This window comes from Loxodonta africana, chromosome 4 (genome assembly GCF_030014295.1).
Source record: "Loxodonta africana isolate mLoxAfr1 chromosome 4, mLoxAfr1.hap2, whole genome shotgun sequence".
NCBI lineage: Eukaryota > Metazoa > Chordata > Mammalia > Proboscidea > Elephantidae > Loxodonta > Loxodonta africana.
The window spans coordinates 109,042,963-109,056,934 of record NC_087345.1 but is presented as its reverse complement, the minus strand read 5'-3'; the positions used below and the strand labels follow the sequence as shown (position 1 = coordinate 109,056,934).

Here is a 13,972-nt window from a genome sequence, read left to right as displayed (position 1 = left end):
TTTAATTACCTTTCAATCTCCACTTTTGTTATAGGTTTATTTAGTTGTTCTACCTCTGTTTGTGTTAGTTTAGGTAGGTAGTGTGTTCCTAGAAATTTGTCCATTTCCTCTAGGTTTTCAAATTTATTAGAGTACAATTTTTCATAGCATTTTGTTATGCTTCTTTTAATTTCAGTTGAGTCTGTTGTGGTATCACCCATCTGATTTCTTATTCCAGATATTTGCTTTCCCTCCTGTTTTTCTTTTGTCAGTTTGGCCAGTGGTTTATCGATTTTACTGATCTTTTCAAAGAACCAGCTTTTGGTCTTGTTAACTCTTTTGTTTTTCTATTTCATTTAATTCTGCTCTAATTTTTATTATTTGTTTTCTTCTGGTGCCCGAGGCTTCTTTTGCTGCTCTTTTTTATTTGTTCAAGTTGTAGGGTTAATTCTTTGATTTTGGGCTTTCTTCTTTTTGGATGTGTGAATTTATTCCTGTAAATTGACCTCTGAGCACTGCTTTTGATGTATCCCAAAGGCTCTGGTAGGATGTGTTTTCATTTTCAATGATTCTATGAATTTCTTTATTCCGTCCTTAATTTCATTAATAACACAACAGTTTCTGAGCAAGGTGTCATTCAGTTTTCATGTGTTTGATATTTTTCCTTGTTTTTTTTTTTTGGTTATTGATTTCTACTTTTATGGTTTTATGGCCGGAAAAGATGCTTTGTAATATTTTGATGTTTTGGATACTTTTAAGGCTTGCTTTATGGCCTCATATGTGGTCCGTTCCAGAGGATGTTCCATGTGTGTTGGAAAAGAAAGTATACTTGGCTGCTGCTGGGTGGAGTGTTCTGTATATGTCTGTGAGGTCAAGTTGGCTGATTGTGGCATTTAGATCTTCTGTGTCTTTATAGAGCTTCTTTCTGGATGTTCTGTCCTTTACCGAAAGTGTCGTGTCAAAGTATCCTACTATTATTATAGTGCTGTCTCTCTCTCTTTTCAATGCTGTTAGAGTTTATTTTGTGTATTTTGGAGCCCTATTGTTGGCTGCATAAATATTTATTATGGTTATGTCCTCCTGGTGTATTGACCCTTTAATCATTATATAGTGTCTTTCTTTATCCTTTGTGGTGGATTTTACTTTAAAGTCTATTTTGTCAGAAATTAATATTGCCACTCCTCTTTTTTGATTGTTGTTTACTTGATATATTTTTTCCACCCTTTGAGTTTTGTGTCTTTAAGGTGTGTCTCTTGTAGGTAGCATACAGATGTATCATGTTTTTTTAATCCATTTTGCCACTCTCTTTTTATTGGTGCATTTAGCCCATTTACATTCAGTGTAATTATGGGTAGGTATGAGTTTTAAAAAAAAAATTTTTTTTTTTATGTTTAGTGCTGTCATTTTGATGTCTTTTTTCATGTGTATTGTTGAGAATTTCCTTTTTCCACTTAATTTTCTGTGCTGAGTTGTTTTTCTGTATTTTCTTTTCATCTTTTTCATTGTTGTTGATTTTGCATTTGCTGAGTCTTTGTTTTTCTTGTTTAGTTTGATGTGTAGGGTTGTTAGTTTCCTTTGTAGTTACCTTAATATTTACCTCTGTTTTTCTAAGTTTAAACCAATCTTTTATTTCTTTATATTGCCTTGACTTCCTCTCCATATGAAAGATCTATGACTACATTTTTTAGTCCCTCTTTTTTGTTTTAATCGCTATGACTCGGAATCGACTCAACGGCACTGGGTTGGTTTTTCTTTTACATAATGACATCTCTGTTTCCCTGTTTTGAGTGTTTTCGCTTTATTTTTGTGGTTTCCCTATCTAGGTTGATATCTGGTTGCTGTATCTTGTGTTCTAGTTTTGGGTTGCTATCTGATGTTATTGACTTTCTAACCACAGGACTCCCTTTAGTACTCTTGTAATTTTGGTTTGGTTTTTGCAAATTCCCTAAACTTCTTTTTATCTGGTAATGTCCTAATTTTCCCATCATATTTGAGGGACAGTTTTGCTAGAAATTCTTGGCTGCCAGTTTTTTTTTCCTTCAGGGCTTTATACATGTCACCCCATTGCCTTCTTGCCTGCATGGCTTCTGCTGAGTAGTCAGGGCTCTGTCTTATTGGCTCTCTTTTGTAGGTGACTTTTCATTTATTGCTAGCCACTCTTAACATTCTCTATCTTTGGTTTTGGCAAGTTTGATTATAATATGTCTTTGTGACTTTCTTTTGGGATATACCTTCTCTGGGGTTCAATGACCATCTTGGATAGATATCTTCTCATCTTTCACAATGCCAGGAAGTTTCCTGCCAACAAATCTTGAATAATTCTCTATTTTCTGTTATCCCCCCCTTGTTCTGGTACTCCAGTCACTCGTAGGTCACTCCTGATAGAGTCCTGCATGATTCTTAGGGTTTTTTCATTTTCTTTAATTCTTTCATCTGATTTTTCTTCAAATATGTTGGTGCCAAGTGCTTTATTTTCAATCTAATTCTGACTTCCATTGCCTCAATTCTGCTCTTATGACTTTCTATTGAATTATCGAATCTGAAATTTTATTGTTAGTCTTCTGAATTTCTGTTTGTTGTCTATGGATTCTTGCAGCTTATTTAATTTGTCATTATGCTCTTGTCTAAACTGCTTAAGTTCCCCCAATACTTTGCATTTGAGCTGCTTCGCTTGTTCTGCATTTTGCCTGATCTCTTGAAGAGTTCTGTATAATAATCGTTTGTATCCTACCTCCGATAATTCCAGGAAGTTCTCTTCGTCCAGAAAATTTCTTGATTCTTTCTTTTGAGGGCTTGCCAAAGCCATCATGGTCTGCCTCTTTATGTGATTTGATACTGACTGTAGTCTCCAAGCTACCAATAAGTTATTGTGTTTATTTTATGGCTGCTTGTTTTGTCTTGCTTTGATATAACCAAAGAGGCTGCTCAAGTGAGCTAGTTTGATTATTGGCGCCTTTGAAGCTCTAATGTCCTGTTGCCAGGCGGCTAGAGCCATCACTAGGTATGTGAGCCCAGCAGTCCATTCGCTTTTCTTGCATGGATTCAGCTCAGGTGTCCAGACAGTCAGTCACCGAGTGTGTGGTGCAGGCCCTCACCTACAGTCCTAGACAAACGGGGTGGTTGGTGTAGGCACAGGTATCTGGCTGCAGTAGGGGCTCACGTGCTGAGCAAGGCAGAGGTCTGACAACTGTTCCTGAGTGCCTGTGAGGAAAGCATGTCCCTGTTCCCTAGAGCGCATAGGTGGGTGGGTTTTGCAGTCGTACCATGGACACCTAGTGCTGTTGGTTTTAGGACTGGGAGGCACCACTTATTCTTCGACCTGTTACAGGTGGCTAGGTGTTGTGGATGGAGCCACCAGTCCTCAGGCCCCAATGTGGGTAGGTAAGGACACTGCTTAATAGCAGAGTGGTGTCAAATATCATGAACCTGCCTCTCCACCATGTAGCTGAAACAGTTGAAGTTAGACTTCAGGTATATACCCTGTTGTACTGGGCTAATGAGGGCCTAGGCTGTTGAAATGGGTCCACACAGGTCTATGCAGGGGCAAAAGGCATTCAGTCTGTGGACCCCTTATGCCTGTGCCTAGGCAAAGGAGCTGATTCTTCCCTGAGTTCCTGGCTTAGGGGAGCCAGAAGATTATTCTTTCCATTTATTAATTTGTTCCTTACCCAAGGCTGAGAGAATGGCTCAGGACGAACACAGGGTCCTTCTTCCAGCCCAGGGGATACAGCCAGCTGAGACACAGTGCAGAGCAAGAAGGGAGCAGATAAGTGGGAGAAAGTTTTTTTTCCGAAGGGGTATTTTTGGAATCGCACAGTAGGTTAAATGCAGGTACTTCTCTATTGCCAGTTGAGGGCCGTTCTCACTTGTTCTGGAGGATTGAGCAGACTCTACACTGCTCGTTCTCTCTCGATGTAGAAAACGTGTCCAGAATGCCACTGCTTGCCTCACCGCACTTGTGGCAGTGGGACTGGCCTGCGGGGTGCCAGTTCCCACCAGGTCAGGTCTGGCAACTCCTTGCTGCTTCTGAACTGTTTCTCCCTCCCCCTGCCACTGAGTCCAATTCCTCAACTTTGCCTTCGATGTTCAGGGCTCCTAGCTTGTCATATATAAGTGATTCACTTGGCTTTTTGGGTCTTTGTTGTAAGAGGGACCACAGGAAGCATCTGACTACTCCACCATCTTGGCCCCACCTCTCTTGAGAACTTTTTGCACATATATATATATATTTTATACAGATTTCTAGGTAATATCCTTTAAGGATGACAACAGTCATACCACCATCATAACTGATAACTTCATAACTGAATAATGAGCTTACAAATATTCTTTAAAAACCTGCATAAAATCAAAATTGAATTTAAATGAATAATCTTTAAAAAGAATTACTGAGTTTACAAATATATATTAAAAGTTTTCAATTAAGTTTTAACTAAGTAACAATATAAAAAGTAAAAGATTATTAAGAAATAAAAACATGGAGACTAGACTGGAAAATTAAGTCTGATATATATTCCCAGAGAAGTAGAAAAACCAACGCAGCAAAAGACTGTGGTTTTTTAAATTGAACCAACACAAGGGAATCATGTCTTTTATATTCTTTTACTTAAACCTTTAGTAAAGGTTTAAGTAAAATCTTAAGAAATTTTCCTGATGGTTCTCAAGGAATGATCCAACCAAGGAAATAAGGTCCTTAGGCTCTATCCTGTAGCTTTCAGAATATATTAGATAACCTTGGACTTGAATGATGGATTTAAATTTGTACAGTGCTCCACTGCACTGAGTAAAACGATTTCCCCAAGGTTTTGTTTTAAAGTGCATCATTCACATTCCTTACCCATTCACAAAATCAAATGTACTATTTTGCCAATGATCACTTGCCATGCATAAAAATCTTCATGCTGTTCTTAGAAATTGATTCTTGACTCTACACAGCAAATCCTTAGCCTTATTATTTTGCTTTATTGCCAATACCTTCCACCATGATAGGTGTATATGCTCCTAGACTTAGCACTTTCTCTGTTCCGCCCCCCCCCCCCAGGATTACAAATCTTAGCAACCTTTGAAAAAATTCCATTTGAAAGAGCCTTCAGGCGGCCACATGTTGAGATCGCAAGCAACCGTTTCACAATCAAATACTGGAATGCAGTCAGCCACTGGGCCCCAGCCATCATCTATGACTTCTATCTGAGGCTCACAGGAAGGAAACCCAGGTGAGAAGCTGGGTCAATGGCTTTGAGAGTGTCATTGCTTGGGAGATTAGGGCCTCAAACTCCATAGTCCTCTCTTCAGCTGGGGATCAAAGGAGACAACTGAATCTGATATATAAAGTTTTGAAATAACAAAAATGGTAGTAGTGAGAGCCACAAAGGACTCCCATCTTGCCATAACAAAGGAAGTTAAGTATTAAGAACCTTGATGATCTAAAAAAGAAAAGCAATTGAGGCTCTGTCACTGGAATAACACATGTGGAGCTAGGAGCTTTACGTGCATGGTGATCTTCTTTTCATTTTCACAAATACTCAGAGGAGATATCATTATCATTCCAGTTTCACACATTAGGAAACAGACGTCAGGAAGAAGTTAGTCTCAAAGGAAGTGCCAGATGGATGTGGAGAAAGCTGAGCCTCAAGGCTATAGTGTTCTTAACTGGTTTTAATGCCACCTAGAGATGCGTGAGGAAATTAGAGGGTACAGGGTATATATATTTTATCCACATTTTTAGAGACCTTATTTACAGTTCATAACTCAGTAATTATCAGTTTCTTCCTGAGCAAGGTGAAAAGGGGACACTGGCTAGGAGAAAAGTATTTGTATGGGGCTTATTAAATAACATGAAAAAAGAAGGAAAACCAAACACTGTAGGCAGAAATCCCTTTAAAATATATCATGGTTGGAAGAAGGCCTGACTAGAGAACAAATTTTCATAAGTAGAAAAGTAAAAACAGGAGAAAGGAACAAAATAAAAATGTGTATGCATTTTGTTTTTGAGAAATTAAATTTTAATGTTTGTGGGAAATGGTTTGTTTTGTGATAGGAATTTTAAAAATAATCTTTATGGGAGAAAAACCTAAAAGCCTTCTACATCATTTCCCTCCCTGGGTATGTTTGTGTGTAATCTTCTATGCAATTATATCCATAAATATATGAATAGTATAGTTTTGCTCTGAAATGTGTAAGAAATCATACATATTCAACTTTTTTTCACCAAAAATGTTCCATGAAAATCCAAGTCATTTTTCCAGTGTTTTTTTTCCCATTACAGACGATGAAGTATCTGTGTGCATGCATCTTTTTATAATGTGTCACCATGTCTAGGTACCTGTACATAGATCAGAGGCAGTTGTTTTGGAAAGAACAAGGGGATACTGCGTAGTTTAAAGTCAGGAAAGGTGTACATCAAGGTTGTATCCTTTCACCATACCTAATCTGCATACTGAGCAAATAATCTGAGAAGCTGGACTGCATGAAGAAAAACAGGGCATCAGCACTGGAAGAAGACTCATTAACAACGTGCGTTATGCAGATGATACAACCTTGCTTGCTGAAAGTGAAGAGGACTCAAAGCGCTTACTGATGAAGATCAAAGACCACAGCCTTCGGTATGGATTACATCTCAACATAAAGAAAACAAAAATCCTCAAAACTGGACCAATAAACAACACCATGATAAATACAGGAAAGACTGACATTGTCAAGGATTTCATTTTACTTGGATCCACAATCGACACCCATGGAAGCAGCAGTCAAGAAATCAAAAGACGCATTGCATTGGGCAAATCAGCTGCAAAAGACCTCTCTGAAGAGTTGAAAAGCAAAGATGTCACCTTGAAGACTAAGGTGCACCTGACCCAAGCCATGGTGTTTTCAATCACCTCATATGCATGGAAAAGCTGGACAATGAATAAGGAAGACCGAAGAACTGACACCTTTGAATTGTGGTGTTGACAAAGAATACTGAATCCATGGACTGCTAAAAGAACTAACAAATCTGTCTTGGAAGAAGTACAACCAGAATGCTCCTTAGAAGTACGTCTCACATACTTTGTACACGTTGTCAGGAGGAATCAGTGCCTGGAGAAGGACATCATGCTTGGTAGAGGGTCAGCAAAAAAGAGGAAAACCCTCAACGAGGTGGATTGACACAGTGACTGCATCCATGGGCTCAAGCATAACGATTGTGAGGATGGTGCAGGACTGGACAGTGTTTTGTTCTGTTGTACATAGGGTCGCTGTGAGTCGGAACTGACCCGACTGCACCTATCAGCAACATCTAGGTAGCATGCTGAAGGGGGGCATTGTTGAAGGGATGTAGTGACTACTGATGGGTTGCCCTAAAGGATGGATCTGTCAACATTATATGAAAGTACGAATCTGTTTTCCCTCTCAGTAATATTCCGCAAAAAGCAAACTTCTGAATTCTCAAACTAATGATAAAGAGTGGCATCTTTTTGATATTTTGATTTGCATTCCCCTGATTGCTAGAGAGGCTGGGTTTCCATGTGTTTAAGATATTCAAAGTTCTCTCCTCTGTGAGTTGCCCTTTTCTGTTTCTTTTTCTATATAGGAACTCATGACTGTGTGTGTAAACATACATTTCGCATATGTTTTCCAAGTCTGTTTCTTATCTTTTAGCTTTGATTATGAAGTTTTGCGTAATACGAGAGAAGACATATATATGTATATAATGTAGGGCTTGAGAGTATGACTTTGGAGTCTGACTTACAGGATTTAAATCCTGGATTCACCAATTTAGCCATGTTGTTGTTGTGTACCATCTGGTGGATGCTGACTTGTAGCAACCCAGTAGGACAGAGTAGAACTGCCCCATAGGATTTCCTAGGCAGCAATTTTTACAGGAGTAGATGGCCAAATCTTTTCTCTAGTGGGATGGCTGATGGGTTTGCTTTCAGTTAGCAAATGAGTGCTTGATCACTGCACAATCAGCGCTCCTTGATTTAGACATTAAAAAAAAAAAACCATATGAGCCCTAAATTACTTAGCCTCTCTAAATCTTAACCACTTTAATTCCCAACTTCCTCATCTGTAAAAAGGGAACAGGAATCATACCTACTTTATAGAGTAAGACATAAGAGTGCTTATAGTAATCACTCAAATAGTAGCTATTATTACTAAAGTTTTACATTTTTATGTAGTAAAATGAATCACCTTTTCTTTATAGCTTTTGCATTGAGACCTTCTCTACATGAGTAATATATTCTACATTTTCTCCTAAAAAATAACCATTATGCTCCTATAGTATTACATATACAATGGACAAATACCTTTACAATTAAAAAACAGATAAATCCGTGTGCGATCACATCAACTGCATCAGAATTGTGGAATGGATAAAGATGTTAGATAATATTAGCTAAGTGAAACACTATTATAATGCTAGTATAAGGGACAATGATAATTACCTTCTCCTCTGTAAGAAATTTTCTTATATAGTGAGAGAACCTCATTAGTCATTAGGTATATGGGCATTAGAATTTGACCAGAATTAAGATCAAATCCCCAGAACAGCATCGTTGTCATTACTGGGTCGGACTACATAATCACTACTACCATGACTCCCTTAATTAGCTAAGAGATAAAAATCAAATACCCCAAAGGCAAAGGAGCCCTGGTAGCGCAAGGGTTAAATACTCAGCTGCTAATCAAAAGGTTGGCAGTTCAAACCCACTCACCAACTCCTCAGGAGGAAAGATCAGGCAATGTACTCCCGCAAAGATTACAGCCTAGAAAACTCTATGGAGAAGTTCTACTCTGTCACAAGGGGTCGCTATGAGTTGGAGTCGACTCGATGGCACCTAACAACATAGGCCAAAGGAGATTTGTAGTTAGAAGACTTGGGTTTGAGCATTGGCTCTGTGGCCTTGAGCATATTACTTAATGGAGATAATATAAATCCTGATTACCTCACAAATCAAATCAGATTGCATACTTGAAAGTTTTTTTTAGAAATCGTCAAATTGGGAGGCTCACACAGTAGAGCAGATCCAAGTTCTGACCACAGGATTGAATGAGGTGGTGGTCCCTTTTAAGTAATGGGGTATACGGTGGTGACATCACAAAAGCAGTGGCCTGAGGCCAGTCTAAACTCGGTTGGAATTTTTATTTTGCCACTTATTATATGATCTAAGACACTTAATCTATGGTAAGCTCACTTTACCCATTCATAAAAATGCAGATAAATATCTACCTAAAAGGACTGTTATAAGAATTAGCAGAGATAATGACTTTTTAAAGTATCAGCACTGTGCCTAACATAGAGTATGTTACCAACAAGTTCTTTTCCCCTTACAGCTGCATTATATTTGAAGACCATACCTAATAGAGTCAATACTTATGCCCAGAAGTTATATACCAAGATCTGGGACGCTTTTTTTTAATTCAGTAACATAGAATGAGGGAGAAAAATAACTTTTCTATTTCTTTACTTCTGAATTCAAAGAATGTCATTAAGGGTGGACAGTTGACTCAGTTTTAAAATAGCTGTTACTCTTTGAGAAAGAGATGATGGGAAAAAAAAAGAGGAAGGGTGGTATTAAAATGCCTGAGAGAACAAACTTCAAATTAGATTTCTCTCTTTTCCTCCATTCAACAGAGTTTATGTGGAAGAAAAATGAGAGTTTTAATGGGGGCTGGGGGAAAGGGGAGAGGGATAACTTTTTATATTCTAAAAATAATTTGTCATAAAAGTCTACAGAGTTAACAGGGAAGCAGGTAGCTGTGGTGCTGTTGAGATTTGCTCTTTTCTGATGTTTACCTCAGGATGACAAAGCTCATGAATCGAATTTTAAGAACCATTTCCATGCTGGAGTATTTCCTCAACCGGAGTTGGGAATGGAGCACATACAATACAGAAATGCTGATGTTCAAGCTGAGTCCTCAAGATCAGAAAGTAAGTACAGCACTGACTGAAACAACAGGAAAACCTTACACATGTGGAATTAGAGTTATTTAACCTGGGAAGCTCATGAATAAAACAAGTTTTATATACACGTATTATACATAAGGTTATACACACAGAAAAAATTGTTTTTTTTTTTTTTGCTAAGAAAATAAGTCAATGTTATCAACACAATTGCAGGAAGACAAGTTTAACATAGGTAAGAGACCCAGGTTATTGGACTTTGGTTAGATGCTTAGTGCTGTTCTGCAGTCAAGTGTTTAATCTTCATTCCCTTGTTCACCCCTCAGTAGCTGGCACCTTTTCAATCCTCAGTACCTCTGTTTTTCTCCTACCCTCCACAGCATGTAACTTCAATGAAAAGTGATTTTATTACTCATAAACGCTCTCATCTACTTTGTCTAATCAAAATGTTCTGCATCTCCACAGCTACATTTCTCTCCTTCTCATCTTTTCAAGCTAACACCTTAAACTTGCATACTGTATCCCATTCAAGATCTCCTCCCATCAGTACTGCCCTCTCTAGCATCTTCAGTCTTCCTCCCTAAAACAGTTTCTCTTAAACAACTCGGACTTTTATTTCTCAAGACAGGCCTTCCTGTTACTTACTTAGCATTAGTACCATTTGCTTTTTTACACTAGCCTCTTGCAAGTCGCGGAGGATAAGCCCCAAAATCTTTGTTAATGTTATCATAAGTTACATCTTATAAACTGTTGTTGTTAGGGGCCATCAAGTTAGTTCCAACTCACAGCAACGCTATGTACGACGGAACAAAACACTGCCTAGTCCTGTGCCACCCTCCCAATCATTGTTATGCTTGAGTCCACTGTGCCAATCCAACTTGTTGAGTGAGGGTCTTCCTCTTTTTTGCTGATCCTCTACTCTACCAAGCATGATGTCCTTCTCCAGGGACTGATCTCTCCTGATAACATGTCCAAGGTATGTGAGATGTAATCTTGCCATCCTTGCTTCTAAGGAGCATCCTGGCTGTACTTTATAAATTAGTGTCTAATAACATAGATTTATAATTTTTTTATGCATTTGTCATTTTAAATCATGCAAGACATAACCACCAGATTTACAAACCAAAAATACCATGAAATTAGCCATTGTATTTGTCCATGAAATTACCTTTATCAAAGATTTTTTCTATGTATGTCTTTGAGTCACTGTTGAGTGTCCTTTCAGTCTGAAGGACTCCCATTAACATTTTTTATATACCAAGTATAGTCATAACAAACTCCTTCAGTTTTTGATTACATGGGGATATCTTAACTTCACCCTCATTTTTATAAGTCAAATATAGAATTTCTGGATATAGAATTTGGGGTTGATAGTTTTCTTTCAGCACTTTAAATATATTATCCCACTGCATTCTGACCTCCAAGATTTCTGAGGAGAAATTGGCACTTGATCTTATTGAAGATTCCTTGTATGTGGTGATTTGCTTCTCTCTTGCTGCTTGCAGGATTCAATCATCATCTTAGGTTTTTGAGAGATTGATTACAAAGTGTTTTGGGGTAGTTCTCTTTGGTTTTATCCTACTTGGAGCTTATTGGGCTCCTTGGATATGTAGATTCATGTTCTTCCTCAAATCTGGAAAGTTTTCTGCCATTATTTTTTCAAATATTCTGGCCCTTTCTTTTCTCCCTTCTAGAACTCCTGTAATGTGTATTGCTGGTTTGGTTGATGATGTTCCACAATTCCTTTAAGCACTGTTTCCTTTTCTTCATTTTTTTTTTTTTGCTTCTTAGATCCGATCGTTTTAATTTCTAATCTCCTAGTTCTCTAATTTTTTGTTCTCACAGTTCAAATCTGCTATTGCATCCCCCAGTGAATGTTTCGTTTCAGTTTTTATTTTCAGCATCAGTAATTCTGTTTGACTCCTTTTTATATCTTTATTGATAATATTCAACACTGTTGTTTTGAAGTCTTGTAGTCTTTCCAGTATCTGTGCTTCCATAGGAATGGTTTCTGACAGTTCATTTTGTTCTTTTTAATGGAATGTCTTTCCTGTTTATTTGTATGTCCTGTTTTTTGTTGAAACATGGCCATTTGGATATAACATGTTAGCTCTGAAACTCAGATTCTTCCTCTTCCCCAGGGTTTAGAATTTTGTTTTTTTAATTGCAGAAGGCTGTAGTAGTTTGTCTGCTCAGTGACCTCCCCGTACTATTTTTGCAATGAGTGCCCTCCTGTGTGGACACTGAAGACTCTAATTCCCAGTATGTACCCAGCTAGTGTTTCAAAAACAATGTTCTTGTACTCCAGGAGAGGGGAAAACAGAAACACCTCTGCCCATCTTTGCAACTTGGCTCTGTGCTTGGGCTCTCCTTCAATAATTAGGCTTGCCTCAAGTACAGTTAATGATCAGGCCAAGGTGAAAAACTTAGTCTTAGGTATTTGCTGCACATGTTTTACCATAAGCACACACACGTGGCCTTCTCAATTCCCCTGTATACTTGATGATTTTGAAAGCACTAATTTCTGAAAGAAACTCTCACTCCAACTTCTCCTTCAGCCCTTGGGTGTTAATTGTACACTCATATCACACTATTTAGTCCAAGGTGGCTGTGGGCAGTCACAGCCTTTAGGTGTTGCTTGCTGCCCCCACCTACCCTGTGGGTGCTTCAAGGCAGGACAAATTAATGGGAGTGCCCCACTTCCTTCAGTCCTTCACGTAGCCCCAGATAGATCAGAACAGACATCCATCATAATCCCCTAGCAAAGTCTACTTTGCTCACTCCAGAGACAGAGATCAGGCTCATCCTCTGAGAACATGGTTCACAGTCAGCTGCTGCCACTGCCAATGCCACCAAGCTACAGTGAGGGCAGGGGTGCAGGCATTAGAAAATAAAAATTTTCCTACCAATTAAAAGTTCTTTTTTTTATTATTATTATTCAGCATTTGCTTAGTTGCTACAATCTTCTGATTGCTTTTCAGAATTCTTATAGAGTTAGGTCTACCAATTTCTGGTTATTTTCCTTGGTGATGATGTGGGAAGGTGGGGGCATGAAACTGCTCATGCCGCCATCTTCCAGGAAGTTTCTCACAGTAACAACTTTTGGGGAATCATTTCTTTCATGTTCCTCCATGTAAGCTGAGAGGAGAACATAAAAACAATAGGATAGCCAATCAGCAAAGGGGTCATTCATTAAACAAATGTTTATTAAATCCTAAGAATGTTAAATAGGGATGGGAATAACTGAGCTACTTTCTATCCAAGATCCCTTTCCAGGTAGAAGATGTTTTTCTCTGATTAATATATAATTTATTTGTATAAAAAATACCAGAGGTAGAATTAAGTAGCCCTATGACCCTGGTGGTGTAGTGGTTAAGCGCTACGGCTGCAAACCAAAGGGTCGGCAGTTCAAATCCGCCAGGCACTCCTTGGAAACCCTATGGGGCAGTTCTACTCTGTCCTATAGGGTCACTATGAGTTGGAATCAACTCGACAGCACTGGGCTTGGTTTTGTTTTTTTTTTTGGTATGAAAACTATGAATACTTGGAAACCCTGGTGGCATAGCGGTGAAATGCTACAGCTGCTAGCCAAATGGTTGGCCGTTCAAATCCACCAGGTGCTTCTTGGAAACTCCATGAGGCAGTTCTACTCTGACCTACAGGTCACTATGAGTCGGAATCGAATAGATGGCAATGGCTTGGTTTTTTTTTTTTTGTTTACGAAAACTACTAAATCATTAAAGTGCCAAACCCGATTACATTCTTTAGAAGTTTGGTATTTCCTAGGTAAGGGGAAACAGCTAATCATAGATACTGGAAGAAAGATGCAGGTTAGGAAATAAACACAAGAGATTTGAAGAAAGTAGTGTGGCTATTTTAAAGTCAATAAGCTTTACTTTTGGTAGTGACTGGCTTGTACTTATTGTTCACAATTTACGCCTTTTATTTGGTACAATCTAAGCCTCCCTCAACTGTCTTAAAAGAGGAAAGAAAAAGTTTAATTTGGTTGTATTCCTATAAACATTATATAAAGACCAAGTAAAAGAAGAAATTGCTGAATAACAAAAATATTTTTGGCTTTTAAAATTAATATCAAAAATTCATTTGTCT

At 38.2% G+C, this 13,972-nt stretch overlaps 1 protein-coding gene across 1 annotated transcript in view; it reads left to right on the top strand.

Annotated features, from left to right (window-relative positions):
* FAR2 (fatty acyl-CoA reductase 2) overlaps positions 1-13,972 on the top strand; it is an 87,208-nt gene that overhangs the window by 70,285 nt on the left and 2,951 nt on the right. Inside the window, exons 8-9 of the mRNA XM_023555124.2 lie at positions 5,021-5,192; positions 9,760-9,889. Of these exons, the coding sequence (XP_023410892.1) occupies positions 5,021-5,192; positions 9,760-9,889 (302 nt within the window). The remainder of the gene's footprint in view (positions 1-5,020; positions 5,193-9,759; positions 9,890-13,972) is intronic.